At 41.0% G+C, this 16,151-nt stretch overlaps 1 protein-coding gene across 1 annotated transcript; it reads right to left on the reverse strand.

Annotated features, from left to right (window-relative positions):
- Window positions 1-130: 130 nt before the first annotated feature.
- On the reverse strand, window positions 131-15,533 carry elapor1 (endosome-lysosome associated apoptosis and autophagy regulator 1). The gene is made up of 22 exons (XM_088290019.1): window positions 15,395-15,533; window positions 12,588-12,708; window positions 12,319-12,499; window positions 11,414-11,561; window positions 11,179-11,259; window positions 10,940-11,045; window positions 10,642-10,791; window positions 9,488-9,576; window positions 9,137-9,317; window positions 8,901-9,029; window positions 7,969-8,059; window positions 7,784-7,889; window positions 7,557-7,694; window positions 6,933-7,217; window positions 6,143-6,319; window positions 5,905-6,055; window positions 5,120-5,213; window positions 4,404-4,505; window positions 3,019-3,145; window positions 1,559-1,737; window positions 829-994; window positions 131-743 (listed from the first exon to the last, which is right to left on the reverse strand). Exons 1-22 carry the CDS (start codon window positions 15,473-15,475, stop codon window positions 657-659), a joined length of 2,970 nt encoding a protein of 989 aa, XP_088146145.1. The 5' UTR covers window positions 15,476-15,533; the 3' UTR covers window positions 131-656.
- Between the last annotated feature and the right edge of the window lie 618 nt (window positions 15,534-16,151).

Below are 16,151 nucleotides of genomic sequence, written 5' to 3' on the forward strand. Positions count from 1 at the left end.
AATTCACCGTATGTCAAAGCCGTTAGCGGGATGTCTTTCTGTCAAGTTGCATACCTCACTTTATCGCTTCCTCTTCTGAAAATGTCCTTCAATTCTAGGATGACTCATGTACATACAAAACATAGATAACGCCATCTTTATCTGATTTTATTGGGAAAATGAAAGGCACCGTAAGGTTTCAATTCAAAATAATATTAGAAGCAACATTTTCCATGAAAGCTAAAGCTAATCCATTTGACAAATCAAATAACTTTGCATACGGAGGTTGCTTAATAAAAAACAAGTTCGCCAATTACAAAGCATAAAGACAAAAAAATGCTTGCACAACTCCCAATACAAAAGTGATGTGAATTGTATCATTATGTAGTACTATAGCCATTCTTCAATCAATTGCATTTATTATTCCTTTCATGATGTTTTTACATTGTTCCGTTTTATTCAGGCAAGCAGCTGTCCTGTGTTCCAGCCTCGAGACAAACAAGGCTTCATTCCAGGTACCCAAAATTCATGGCCACACATATCTCTTGGAAGGTTTTGGGCTAGCATAAAGTTATTTATTTTATGTAGCCTTAAGATACAGCTGTACACTCCCTCCATGGACATATAAAATAAAAAATCAAATCATTCACCAAAACTGCTTCGGTCAAATCTTTGCATCATGCATCATCAGAATCATCCTCCTCTTTTTGCAGGTGACAAGATGACGACTTCAGAGGTACCGAATCAAATCCGTCGGAGGTCCTCTAAATAAATCAAAATAGAAGATTTTTAAACAAATACGTCACGCACCCAACAATGCGAGCATCTGCATGTGGGGGTTTTACCAACCTCACGCGAGTACGCTTTAATTTTGGTGAAGAAAGATTTGTGACTTAGATGGATGAGGTCGTCCTCGGTGTCCTCTCCTTCCATGATTGCACAACTGTCAGCGGCGGGCAGCTCGCACTCTTTGCTGCCGGAGCTCTTCATCAGCTTGGAGTACTTATACTCCAATCTGCAGCACAAATAACACTCTTCGACAAACTTTAATTCAATTTCAGGAGGATCCTAAAACGCACATACACTTAATTTGACCTTTTGTAAAATTTAAATACCCATGTCCAAATTTTTAATGAGTCAGAAATTTGTTCTGTCCTATAACAGGGAGCTGAATGGCAAAATTCACAAGTGGTATTTAATCCAAAAATGGCCACATACATTTCCTGGTTCACTTAGAATTTGGTCGTAATCAGTCCTCATACTCTTGCTCTTGACTTTTTGACACCTAACAATCGGTCAACACTAAATCGCTATGTAGAGCTTCCAAACAGGAAGCAGAAACAGAGCTGTGAGTGCTTAAGAGTTACACAGAGTGCCATCATCAGAAGTTTGAAACAGAAATACAGAGACAGGAAGAATCACAGAAAGGCATAAATGTGGATGTCCTCGCAATTTTTTAGGAATCAGGGTCAAATTCAGCAAAAAGTGGCTTCATTTGCTACAAGAACGCAGACAGCTCTTAAGGTAGTCTGAGAATCTCCACAAATACGATATCAAAGTCAAAAACAAGTCGTCTCACTTGCGCGTCTTCTTCCAGAAGTAACAAATGAGGGTGACGAGCAGGGCGGCGGCGACTGTTCCTGTGGAAACCCCAAACTTGAGCCAGAAATCCAGAGTCACACAAGCGCTGACTGTCTGGGCTGGGAGGGCCTCTCCTCCGTGACAATGCAATGGCTGCTGCCAGATGTAAGTAGTTCTCTAAAAGAGGACAACACAAAAATAACACACGCAAACGTTTGGGAAACTATTTGCAGCCGATCCTCACGGAAAGGTTCCGTTGCTAGTTCTCGTTAGATGAGGCTTCTTACATCCCATAAAATTTAGAGACATGGTGTGAACTGACTGCCCCCTGAGACGGTTAAAATTTGCTGCTTAATGCATATTCCACAAACGCAATATTAATCAGAATACTCTATTGAGTATTATTGGAGCTGCATGGAACATTGTTGCGAAGGATTTTTTTCCGTTGACTTCCCTTTTACATGACTTTTTTTTCCATACTTGAATTGGGCCTCTACCTGTTCTTGATTTGTATTTGAACATTAGACTTAATTATCCAATTCAGAATTAGTTGTAATTTAGATTTGAGATGTTTTACTTCAAATATTTGCCAGCCTCTTTTTGATTTGCAGGCATCAAAATGAAATTCATCGTGAAATGTTGGCATAACATGTTTGTGGTAGTTTGAAGTATATTTAAGTTGTTGGTATTATTTAAAGGTGATCTGTTAAGGGCTTAGATTTGTGTTCAAAACTCACTTTATATTTCTGGGTTTTGGGGGAATATATTCGTCACGTTGCTGCTTTGTTCTTTAGAAAGACATTTTTAAATGGAAAGTAAAATACTGCATTCATAAACCACAAATACATGTTGTAATAATGCAGTGGCATGCGTGTGCCTGTGTGTGTATGCGCGCATTTGCGTGTGTGTGTATTGGGAAGCATTCTCAGAATCGGATTTGAACATGCATAAATATATGTGCACATAAATTTTAGCGAGGATCTATCACAGTTTTCATCGATTATGCAACCTTAATGGAACAGTTGCGCCTGCTTCGTGGTGCTGGCTGCATTTGGCAGCCACTACTGCCAAAAAATGTATTTTTTCTTTCTCAAATAAAGAATATGCAACCAAGTCGTGGGTAGGAGTGCCATCAAAATTTTGGTAACAACTATGTGCATTTTTCATTATCTTAATACTTAATTGTCTTGAGCTTTTTTTTTTTTTTTTTTTCGGGGAATCAGATGCCATTGATACTATATTTGACATTCTTCACGAGACCTAAAATCACTGTCACCACTCATTGGTTTGTATTTGGGGGCCTACGGGAGGAACAAAAAGTTAGTCGCACACCAGAGGCATCTTAATGTCAAATTTCCCGAATGATTTTGCGGCCTAGTATGTCCCTGCAGTTGTACGCATTTCATGTCATTTGTATTCCTAAAGAATACAGGCCCTTGTCCTTGTGTCCATGCCTACCTGTATTCCTTGTTCACAAGCGCTGACAATCTCTCTGTAATTGTGTTTGGTGCACAGTGGACATGCATGCTGACTCTGCCAGAGAAAGTGGAAAGTGCAGCCATCACATGTCCCCTCTGAGCAGTTACTGTGGAGGAGAAACCATACCAGAGGACTTGATTGAGATTTATGGTATTCAGTCAAAATAGGGTGGATATATATAAAAATATAAGTCTCCCTTTCCCCCCCCCCATCTGATTTCCAATTTTTGCTTTTATTTGCTTATCGGAAAAGAAAATGACATGACATTATTCAAAACAGGTTCTCCTTTTTGTTTTGTTTTTCCATTTCTTGTTTTTCTTCCCAAGCATTGAGAGATGAGATACGATTTTCCTTTAATACATCTCCAGAGAAGACATTTTGGCGCTACAGCAGCGAGACAAAAAAAATAATTAAAAAAAATACATACAAACTGTTATAAACAATTACTTTTTTGGAACAATAGTCGTCATATGGATTTTTTTCTTTGAGCTGCAGATAAAAACAGCAGAAGATAAACGGTTTTATCAGTTATTTCCACGGATAGTATCATAGAATGCAGTAAACACACCCCGACTATTGGCAGGGAATTGATCCCAAAACACTTTAATATACTTTCAAACTAATTAATAAAATGATAAAATATATAAACTTACAGATGATTTAATTTGGCCGTAGGCTCCACATAACTTCCACAACCTCGGCTATAAATGTCTGTTAGAGTCTCAGTCATCTAGGTCATGGTATTCCGCAAAGGTTGATTTAAGGCAACTCGTTTTCAGAAGTCATTTTAACTTTCGTCCAAAATGCTCTTTCATTTCATTCCTTCCTCTTTACGTTTGTTCCCTGGATGGGGTCAACAAAAGGGTGGTGGTGTTGCTCAGTTTGGTAAGCATACCAATCAGACCACACCAAAGGAACACACCCAACGAGCCAAAAATAAAGAGATCCCACAATAATCAAGAAAGAAATCAGAACTGAAGAACCTTTTTGGGATTAACAGTAACATTTCTTCAGCGCAAGAACAGTCTAGTTGCCTCGATTTTAACTTTGCTCTCCACCCAGATGCGCAAAGATCTTTATATCTCAGGCGTGACGGACATCATCGAAAGCAATTAGCCAGGGCTTTGGCGCCATCTAGTGACATTTTGGGGTGCTACAGAAAGAAGCGATTTTCTAGTACGATATAAGCAGTGCTCTTAGCAGAGTAGCACGTCGAACTACAGACGCCACAAAATAATTGCATACTTAAATTATTTTTTGTCCTGAGCAATACAACCAAATTAATAAACTGGATTAATTCCTCGGCCCTACATCACATTCAACCCTGCCTGAATCAGTGAAAGTTTGTGATCATCAGGTGATACCTGGGCACCGTGATGTGGTCTACGCTGCTCATGGCTGGGTCGCATCTCAGCCTGATGGTGGCTGAGCGACCTCCTTTACAAGCCTGTGTTTTCTCAGCAGACCTGAAAAACATGACAAAGTAATTTAGGATTTTATTATTTATTTTTTTTAAATACGACCATCACCCTGAACAAACAAGGCACCGCAATGGATCAGAGACATAATAGTTGACACGCCAAAGTAATCATGACTTGTAATTGCATTTTTCACAGGACCCAAGGACACTTAAAAATAAATCATGGGAGATTGAAAATATGTTTAAGTTATCTCATAAAAGTGAGTACACTCCTGGTGACCAAAATGGTGCCTGCGGGTACTAGGGAGCCTGCAAGGACCAGACGGGTAGCCCACGGGCTTGTGCTAAAAAATAGCACAGCAGTGATGGGACATTTAATTCGATTTTACATGTGCTCATTTGAAACTGTGAACATTGGCAGATTTATAAATGTAAAATTCTGAATAAAGATATTTCAGAATTATTGTGATAAATCATTAACATAATCAGTTTCTTTACAAAGCTGTCGTCAATAATTAATTACAACGTACATTTATAACATTAAAGGTAATTTGAACACATTTGTTTTCAGAAAAGTGTTTACTGTCTCTTCAAGTCACCACACAGCAATTAATGTCAAAACGTGCAGCAACCCATGTTCAAGGGGTTGCTATGACTTACTTGAAATAGAATATAACATCCGCCAGGTCAGACGTGGAGGGGAAGAGCCACGGTGGAGAGGAGATGTTAGCCAAGACCGTGTCACTGCTAACACCTTCAACAAAGCAAGCATTGAAAAAGAAAGCCTCCTGGAACAACTCATTACAAACGTTTTACAATGGAACATTTCATCAAAATAAAAAAGTGGGAAAGGAAAACACTGACACCAACACTGGATGGACTTTAGGTTAGCCTTGGTTGTTAGCATTAACATTTCGAATCAGCTGGAAGTCATTTAGGGGTTGTAAGATGCGTTTGAAGCGACTAGATGAAAATCTGAGTAATAGACGTAGATGCCACGAGATGGCGGACAGGCACAACATGAAGCTCCTCAACTCACTCCAACTTTTGTGTTAGAACAAAGCAATGCCTGACATCAAAGTATTGCATTTGCGCCACCTTGCGACGAATAACATGCCCAAAAAAAAAACTAAACACAAAATTAGTAAATTGTGAATATGCAGCAAAGCACGGAATATTTATTGTTTAAACAGTTTGCTAATCCCGGCAATTGTTAGATTTTTGGGAATTTATAGAGGGTATGTCAACTATTCAAGTTTTTCTTCTACATTCTGTTTGTTGTATGAATGCAAATCAAAAATGTTGCCAAATGGCTAAAAGGAAAGTAGTAATTGCTATTTTTGTCAGGTTGCAAAGCAGTGACATCCTCACACTTCTTCTGCATTTTTGGAAAGTGAGGTGACGACGGCGTGTCCCCTTCCAAGCAATGACACATGATCGCATACCAACGAGCGTGTCACCAATAACGAAGGGCTGTGACGCCACCATGTTCTCACTCCTGAAGTCCGAGGGAACCACGAGGGACTGGCACACGTGACCTTGGACCGCTCTGCCGTGCTCCGTCACGTTGTCCACGCAGCTCGCCGGCACTCGGCCCTGAAAAACCAAGACGGAGGATGAAATAGAACACATACGCAGCGGCCAAAATGACACAAGAGGAGGCCCACGGTTTTGGCGCGTCACCTCTTTGCCGCAGAGAGCCACGCTGAAGTGATGGAAGTAGCGCAGGCCTTTGCTGGTGAAGCGTGGGCCGCTTTGGAAGGAGGTGATGTTGGACAGAGGAGAGAAGTCATAGTGCAGCAACGCACTGCCTGCTGTCTGCACTTTGGCTGTGCAATCACTGAAGCATGCTGTGTAGGCCTGAGGAAGAATACAAGAGAAAAAATATATTCATTTCAAATTTGGATATACCAAAAATAACTAATGTGCCCCACCGTTTATTTGAACAAGTTTGAGAACATAAATAGTTGGTAAAGAAGACGAAAACATAACAGGGAAAAGACACTTTAAACGAAAAAAGCAGATTTAGCTCATGCTGTTAAGCCAGAAATTGCCGCTTTGATCCAACTGAGTGACGGTTGCGACTGTCGGCGAAGGGAGCAAAATATTATCTAATGTTATTCCTCTTTAATGTCATTTTTAAGGCTGCGTGTGATATAGTTACAGTGTGATTTCAAGGCGTTAATTAAGTTATTGATACTTTTGGTATTAAATGATCAGTTTGTCACTGCTATGTATAATATAATGGCCTGCCAGTACAACTTCATGTATATTTATTTCAGGCGATAATAAATAAAAATGTCTTGAACGCCCTTGTTGATTTCAAACTAATGTCAGCCTGCTGCAGACCGCGATCCATTTTCTACAGTCTTCAGCACTACAGAAATTGAATGGATGGATGTTCCTTAAATCTGTAGAGTCCATCTCAGTTTTACAATAAGTTTCACCACTTAATAGTACAGATATAAGAAACCTGGTTGTTCTTGGTGTTTGAGCCGCACGGAACACAGGCCGGCTCCCCGCTAGGCCACTCGGCCGCGACGATGGAGTTTGGCGGGCAGCGCTGGCACGTTCCCTTGGCTCCTTCGGCGACCTTCTCGTTGAACAAGCGATGGCCCGGTGGGCAGGGAACGCAGGTCGAGTCATCGCCGGGGCGAGATGTGACGGCGCACTGTTGACATTTTGAGGCCACGCCCCCCAGGACGTTGGTGATGTGAATGAAGAAGATCTTCGCCACATCAGTGCTGTACCGCTTCTCCTGATTGTGGGGGGGCACAGATCAATTCAATTCCCGAGCTCTGGAACAAAGCAAACGTTCGACCTTGACATGGTAAAAAAAAAAAAAACTAACCAATCCTGTTCTGTTGCTTAGCAACCAGCAGCAAATATGCGCATGCTTGTGTCACGTCACCAGTCATCACTACACCATCCTTAACTCAATGTCTGGCGGAAAAACCAAGTGTGGAAGTGTCTTAACACGGCATACCTAACCCCAACATAACAATTTCCTACCGCTAGCTCATTTCTTCACTGCATATGCTGCAGTTTCTGAATCTCTGCCTTGTGAGGGCAAGAAAGTGACTCATAAAATCCTGACCGCTGTGGAGTTGCCTGTCCGTTGGAAAGTCCAGGTGAAGCTGACAGTGGCGTTGCTCTGAATCAGGTACGAGTAGGACTGCTTCCCGTTGCTGCCCTTCCAATGCTCCACTGCGTCGTTGTTCCACTGACTGAAACCCTGTCAAGATAGCCAAACGTCAGTCACTGTGTGAAACGTCCATCAGTTTTATTCTTACACCCGTCTACGATCTATTTGTGAGCTCGTACCACCATGAAAAACAAGGTGCAGTCTGCCGAACACGAGGTTTCAAAGACGAAGCTGATGCGAGACAGTTCACTCGGCTTGTCATCTTTTGCCAGAGACTTTGGCAACCTGCAAAGATATCACGCCGTGAACATGATCGACCGCCATTGACAGATATCGGGTGCGATGCCATCCCGCCAAAGTTCACCTGTATCCCGGGACAGTGAGTGTGAGCATGAGGTAGTCCATGTCTCGATCACCGGGAGTAGTGTACACGTACTCTCCGGCCACCTCCCACGCTGTAATAATGGCAAAGGAAACCGAAAAAAAAAAAAATCGGAGATATCACCTCAAGATGTTTAGTAGATGTCAGAATTGTATTCTTTTCAATGGCTTCATCTACCGTTACCGTGTAGAACTGCAACATAATGTGTTTTATTTATTTATTTATTTATTTGTTGAATCAACTCAAGTGATATATTTAATTAAATTATTTGTTGTATTGCACAGGAGAGGAGACTTCTCAAATCTCGTACACTGAGTACAACGACAATAAAGGGCATTCTGATTCTGATCTTTGACTGGTTAACTTCTGCATTATCTTGCATTACAAATCAAGATGTTAAAATTAATTGAAATTATTATCCTGTACAGGTTACAAATCCTCCATAATGGTGACAGTATGTCCTGTCACGATAAAAGAATCTTGATATCATGATATAATTTCTCAGAAACTATCGTGAAAAACGCTTGCGCAATTAACCTTTAATTCTCATGAATATTCATTACTGGCATTAAAATGTACGTAAAACAATAATAAAATATCTTGCATGATTGTACATTTAATTCAGTGTCATCATCAAAGGATGGAATGGCTGTTTGGGAAATGTAAGTCACAAGTATGCAGAATTTATTTAAATGCTAGTTTCTCGACATAAAGCCAAGGCATTAAGCTTCAGAACCAATTCCTTTTATGCTGCTCAACTACAGCTGTCGAAAAACTAAAATTGCTAATTTCTTTTTTTTCCTCTCTGCTTTGGCGCTGTTACCAAAATCCGCCTCCTCGTGTGCGCGTGCATGTGAGTCTGAGTGTGTGAGAGGTCTGGGTTATTTTTCGTACGTTTTGATGCGTTCACTCACCAGTGCGGTGTACGGAATTGTCCAAATCTGCCCTTAGGACGGAACTTTTCATGTTGCTCGGCATTGTGTTCCACCATTTGTACTCCAAACCAACTACCGCTTCTGTGCCTACAGGGCACTTTTCACAGACTGTTGAGCAATTGTTAAGATCACTTAAAGCCGAGTACGATACTTTATATACAGTGCAGTTATCTATCACTTTCAATATTTTAAAGAAGAGGAAGAAGAATGTCCACCTGTGCCGTTTGAGTAGAAATTTTCAGCGCAAGCTTGGCAAGTGGCCGAGGTGTAGTTCATGAAAAAGCCCGGGTTGCACGGCGGACACGTTTGCTTCTTTCCAGACGCGGGCAGCTTCACAGACCCCTTGGCGGTTTCGCTGCAGATTTTTGGCTCGATCCATTTATACATCAGCTGCGTCTGAGGCACACAATGCGCAAGAATACAACTCGTCAAGTAACTAATGTGCAACTATCCATTTTCCTCATTTGGTTGGGCTGGTGTCTATCCCGGCTGGTTACAAATATGGACAATTGGAATCCAGTCATTTCAAAAGTTTCCTGAGATAAATTTGTATATGATAAGTCTACCTTTCCATGTGCGTCACAAGGCGTGTGCGTGTAGAAGTAGTCTGAGTTGGTGCATGCCGGTCTCACTTTGCAGCTTCCTGATGAAACCTCTGCAAAAACGCCAAAGGGAACAATCGCTCACGTCAACATTAGCCACACAGCTCACGGAAATTAGGTTCACTTTTCCAAACACGAGAAACGTTTCATTAATAATATGCAAAATCTACAGATAGGGACTGGTGAGTCATTAACACTAAACCGGAACTGCAACAATTACTCGATTAATCGGCAACTAATTTATTCTCAATTTAAAGCTTATTATTTTGATAATATATTAATTGTTTGGAGAGTGTGTTTACAATCATTTGAAATTGTCAGTTTGCTGATTTCTGTAATCCTCTATAAAAGGGGACATATTATTTTTGTGTTTAATAAAAAAAAAAAAAAAACTTTTTTAAACATCTGTATTTACTTCAACAATGAGTAACATTTTTGTCAATCTTCTGACAGACCAAAACAGTAACTGTATCTTAATTTCTATGTGTGCCTTCCAAAACTTATTTTTTTTATCCAACACATTGATTAATCAACAAAATAATTGAGAGATTAATCAATTATTTAAATAATATTTAGATGATGAGTCGGCCTCAATGAGTTTTTTATATGGCGCCCACGTCCATTGCCGATTTGCATACTCTTACAAAATAAGTCAAATTATTACCACTGCCCTTAATTTATAAAATATCACAACACAACTTGAAATATAAAATGGAAAATGTTCTGAAATTTTTCTGACTGTTTCATTACCATATTTTCCAACAATCATGACTGACTCCTCTTGCAACATACAAAGTGTAAATGGGCAACATGTCTTCAAAGATATTTGATTTATTGGCAATTCTCTCCCTGATTGCCTTCCACCAGACATCCTTCTTGTCATAATTCAAAACAATGATTTTGCTTATGTTGTTTCTTTACAGCAATGATGCCCATTACAGTTGCCTGAAAAGTCGCTTGATATAGCAAACAAATCAACAAATTGTCATCACTGAACACGTCATGACTATTTAGGTTGTAGTGTTCAAAATGTAAATAATTCCCCATGGCATTCAGAGCTACACATTGTCCCTCAAGCCAAACATTTGAGAACGCCACGCTGACATTTTGGAGTGTACCTGCGTATTTATCAGGTTCGCACTGCTGGCAAACGGTGGCCCCCTTGTTGGAGTAGGTATCAGCCGGGCAGGGGGCGCAGCGGGCTGATCCCGGTTTGGCACTGTGGGTGCCTGGCTTGCAGTGGAAACACTCGGACGTGTAGGCCACCCCTGGTGAAAAAGTGGCAAGCGCACAGTTTGGAGATTGACACATAACACAGCGATTACCAGGTGTGTCGCAATCCGAAGAATATATCCTGGTTCATTTATATATGCTAATAATGTAAAACCAAGACGGCGGATGATTCGAGTGACGTACCTGAGATGGCAATGTTGCGCAACAGCACGGCTTTGTCAGCCTGGCCTAGAAGAGTGTAGGCGGTGGTTCTCCAGAACAAAACATTGTTGCCTTTATTCAACTGGACCTGAAGTAGTCACAGTCAAAAAAACGTCACGACACTAATAATAGCTCCGATTCATACAATGTCTTTCAAGGGAAAGACGCGATCGTTCACACTTCTGAATACACTTTGTGTACACGGGGCAATGAGTCCAAACCTCATGTTGGCTCCAGTCGCTCTCAGAGATCTTCATCCAGCGACTGGTGAAGTCAGAAGACTGACATTGGTCGTTTTGGACCTGGAAGGAAGAGAAACTTTGTTCAAGAGAGCGTCCGAGCCTTTTTCTTCTACATGTATTGTACTGAGTTGCAAAGGCAAAGCTACCTATGTCAATGTTTGGGAAAGGCTGACTGTATTTTGAAGAAAAAAATAAGCTCACTTAGCCCACTCACAAAGAACTCAAAGTAGATGCTGCTGTCGGAATAGAAATAGTCGAAGGACACTCGTCCTGGTTTCTTCAGGTCCACAGAATACGACAGTGTGGCCGTGCACTCGTCTGTGTTTGAGGCCACATAATCGCCCATCGGTTTCCAAGTGGAGCTGCAGGAAGGAGCGGATAAAAGATAGCATATCAAGTAGGGAATGATGCAAGATTGAAATGAGGAACTATTTGAATAAGTTGCTGGAAGGAACTATATTTTTTTTGTAATGGCAAATGTGGTGTACTGAAAATTCAGATTTTTTTGTTGACATCATAACTAGTGCCATAGATGTCCGTAATGAGTTGAATTGTTTGATGTTTGAATGTGTGGAGAAATGTGGCAGGAGGACATAAACCTCCAATAATAAATCTTCATAGGGGAATTTTATTGGAAAAATTAATTTGATGCGAATGATAAAACCTTCTGCAAAGGTCCTAAATGAGCGGAACAGTTTAAATTTGGAGTGGTTTGAATAAGGCAAGAGGAGGGGCGAAAATATGTAAAATATGTAAATAAAAAGAGAATTTGTCTTCATTGAACACACGCTACTTTAATTTAAAACAAAATTTTGAATATATTCTTTGTGCGTAACTGCTCACCCCTCCCCTCTCTGCTTTCATTGTAGAAAAAAAAAAGCCACTAGCCTCTCATCAACTTCAGATGCAGCTCATTTCCTCAACTCTGCAAGCATCCAATAATATGTATTCTACCCTGCTTGGAAATCCCCTCAAAAATTAAAACAAGAGCTCATTACCGACTGACGGACAACATTAGCGATTATTGAAACTTTGACTTTTGAAAACCACGGTTAACCGCGTACCCGTTAATCGGTCAACGCCTTGGCATGATAAATATTTCCAGTGCGCTGTACTAACTTGGAGCAGTCTGTGTGGACGTCCCAGCTGTTAGTGTTGGTTCCAAGTGTGACGAAGCCTGTGGGGAGGCGGTCCCACTCATCGAAGGCCACGCCAGAGCCCAGCGAGTGCGTTCCGGCCGCGCACTTCTGGCACAGCTGAGTCCGCATGTCCAGGAACTCGCCCTCATTGCAGGAGAAAGCTACCAAAGGAAATGAAAATTAATTCCCATTATGTATTTGTATGCTGGACTTTTTGTGTTAAACAAAACATCAGGCCGGGTCTCTCACTGCACTGAGTGCCTTTGACTGGATCTGGGAGGCCGGTGCAAGTTTGGGCCTTGTTGGGAATGGCCACCCTCCAACGAGAGCCCAGCACGTCGCACTCTGTGTATTCAAAGTGATAATCTGACTGCAGGGGTGACAAACATATTCACGTTATTTAACGATGACACATTTGCAAACACGGTGAAAGACGATTTTATCGATTAATTTGAATGCATGTGTCAGGACTACGGCTCAGACGAATCGAGGGCGCAAGCGTGGAAAAGAAAACTTGGCATCAGAATTTTTGGGCTAGGATCAGAACAAATATTAAAATATTGTTGCGTGTGTTGTCACTTTAATGCGAATGCGGAGCAAATAAATGTGTGACATTTGCAGAGCCGGGCACTTGACCCTTTTTTGCCGGTCAGTCCCCCGCCCGCCGGCTGTGATCTGGATAGCCTTATGGCCTCGACCCTTTGGCCTTATTCATGAAAATTAACACAGGTGACAGTCTCCGTAGCTTGTTCGCTTAGCTGTAGAAAGCAGCTGGTCTGTGGCAATGAGGACGGATTATTCACAACACCAACATGCAAAAATCGAACCAGCTGCTACCTTTTGCCACAAAGAGGTGCGTGATCCTGGTTAAAGTAAGACATTTTACACTGAAAGGAAAAAACTTCCAAAGACAGAAGTCGCTGCATTTAATATGTGCTCTGCAGTTCGATTAAAACTGTGTAAGTGTTCAATTAAGTGAATGCCGGGCTCTAATAACATGGCAGAGAATCGAGAGAAGCTACATCCTGACAACTTGGCCACTTTTCCAGTTGCTCGACTAACTACGTTTCAAAAACACAACTAGCTACTTTAATTCAAGCTAACGAGACATCAGCCAGAATTATTTCGACAGTACAGGTCAGAGATAAGAAACTGGTTTTAGCTTTGAGGATGAGTACAGCCTCCTTTCCAAATAAAAGATGAGGCCAATATTTGCCTAGGAGCTCGTTCCAAATGTTGTTTTAATCTTCCCGGGGGAGGGTGGGATTAAAAACTCAGTTCCTTTCCTTCCGTGCTCCAACCTCTTTGTTAACAGTGGTCACAGCCGACGCCTGCTGGCGTTGTCTCTATTTGTTTTTGGGGCTTTAAAAGTACTTACTAGGTGACCGACAAACAGCACAGCACCTGCATGAATGTCATTTAGAGCCGAAGCAGACCGTTATCGCGTTGTCGGTATACTGAACTAAAGCTCATGAGGCGGACTGAGCCTTGCAGGATTAATAGTTAACAGAAACACAGCATCAACAGGAGTGGGCAGGACCTTGGGTTTTCCATTAGGCTGTGGCTGCAAGGATAGCAGAGGGGCCTCGTGCCTCGGTTCTGATGTTAAAATGCATCCAATTGGACACGTGCCAGAGGCTTTAAAAGGTCACTCGTGCAAAAAGCAGAAAACCACAGCGGCAAAATATCAGGAAAAACTTAGGAAACAGCAAAAGAAAATGGGTCAAAAAAATTAAAATGAGGTTCTTTTAAATAGCATTTCATGGAGAATGAGAAAAACAAGATATTCAGTGCAGGAATTGATAAACGCTTGTTGTAAACCAGTTATATAGCTTGATGATTGCTCAGTTGTGTAAAGAACAAATAGAGCGGGCATAAAATCTACACGTGCGCAAAGTCTCTTAAAATTGGGATGTGGCTGTGTTCAGAATTACGTGCAAATTCAAGTTAAATGGTAGTTGGCGCACACCTGTTACAATTTGAAGTGCCTCTGATTATGATGTGTGTTCCTACTGTATCAGAGGAAATTCTCTGGTCAGACAACTTGCTGTTCTCAATGCGTAATGGTCACATTATTTTCAAGCTTTTCAGTATTTTTCGGGTTTAATGTCTTGTTTGAGGGAAGCACCGCATGGCAGCAGTATGAAAACCTTTTCACTTAATTATAGCGGCAATGGGCATTGGACGTTTCATCTTGGGTAAAGTTTTACAAAGCATTCAAGATTAAGTAGGCAGATTGTTTTGAATGTTTTTATTGTCATGCTACGTTACATTATTTACTCACTTTTTGTATACTTAGGGAAGTGGTGTTTTACACTGAATACAGTGATTTTACACATCTTTTATTTAATCATGGGCTTCAAATAAACAACTATATTGAATTAAGGTCTTGTGTGGTGCTTAATTGATAGGCCACTTTTGATCATTAAGCAGTTAATGCCAATCTGTTATGTTGCTGGTCAAATCGTCAAAACTGAAAATATTAAATAATGAAAAAATTGGGGTAGAAGGCGTACACATATTTTTATAAATCACTTATTCTCAGAGTTCAGCTCACATCTTATTTCACCAAAATTGAAAGTCTGTAATTTCTAATGATACTTTTTACATATTTGATCTATCTGTAATATAGATTAGATATGTTGGTGTACATTTAGTGAACATGTTTACCAAAACAAAACAAATGTCGGAGAGTTGTACAGGAATGAGAGGAATTCGACGTTTTTCTAAAATTGCACAAGCATCATCAAAGACGATGATTGACTGTTGTGCAAGCATATGTTCATTTCCCACACGCGCCAACCGACACACACTACCTTTCCACAGATCGCAGCCATATTATACAAATAATAAGAGAATGTCCCATTGGAACGTTTCCAAAGACAACGGGTTACTTCTAATAAGCCTATATATTTCAACTTTAGACTTTTTATGAGTTCACAAATTGCTCGTCATTGTCAACCAGTCGGCACGATGAGACGTTTACGTACACGCGGACAACTGAAACTTAAGAAAAAGTAGAGCTCGCCCATAGTTGTAATACGACAAAGTCTTACCTCTTTGCACATGGGCAAATCTGCGGAGACGTGCGCAAAAAGTAATGAGAGAAGAAGGCGTCGGAAGTGCATGGCCGCCATTTGTCAGTCTCCGAGTGATGGAGTCGCAGGTGGAGGAAGAGGAGGAGGAAGGACACGCGCTACAACGCCCCCCCCCCCCTTTGCAGGTACGACGCTGTTCTTGACAAACACTGGTGATGTATCAGAGGTGGCGAAAGTACTGACGGTACTGACAACTTAAATTCTGGCGGGCACAATTTATTTTTAGTGCGACTGGGGGTCACATAGGGTCGTGCACTTACAATCCAAATGTAGGACAAATACATTTTAAATATGGACAAAATGCATGCTCTTAATATATTTTATAATACATTTTTTCAATGCATGTATAAAAAAATCCAACGTCTTAACCCAACAACAAAATACAGTAGCCACATACTGTAAGCTTTTGTTTCAGAATCAGAATCAGAAATCCCTTTATTGTCATTGTACTCAAGTGTGCAACGAGATTAGAGAGCTCCCCTCTCCAGTGCAATACAACACTAATTCAATTAAATATATAAATTATATAAATAAGAGAATAGTTAGTGCAATGGAAAATAATACTGAATAGGATATATAAAAACACCTCACGTTGCTGTTCTGCAAGGTAAGGGTGGTCGTGTGTGTGTCCTCGCACCAAGCCGTCAGTCTTTGGACCTCCTCTCTGTAGGCTGTCTCGTCACCTTCCGAGATCAGACCGACCACTGTCGTGTCG

The sequence above is a fragment of the Idiotropiscis lumnitzeri genome, chromosome 3, assembly GCF_059441095.1.
Source record: "Idiotropiscis lumnitzeri isolate Australia: NSW breed Sydney's pygmy pipehorse chromosome 3, RoL_Ilum_1.0, whole genome shotgun sequence".
NCBI classification, from domain to species: Eukaryota; Metazoa; Chordata; class Actinopteri; order Syngnathiformes; family Syngnathidae; genus Idiotropiscis; species Idiotropiscis lumnitzeri.

Coding starts and splice junctions, on each gene's coding strand:
- elapor1 (XM_088290019.1), bottom strand. CDS start 15,475: ATGGCGGCCATGCACTTCCGACGCCTTCTTCTCTCATTACTTTTTGCG. Junction 12,500..12,587: donor AGTCAAAGGCACTCAGTGCA/GTGAGAGACCCG, acceptor TTCCTTTGGTAG/CTTTCTCCTGCAATGAGGGC. Junction 1,738..3,018: donor CTTGTGAACAAGGAATACAG/GTAGGCATGGAC, acceptor GTCCTCTTTTAG/AGAACTACTTACATCTGGCA.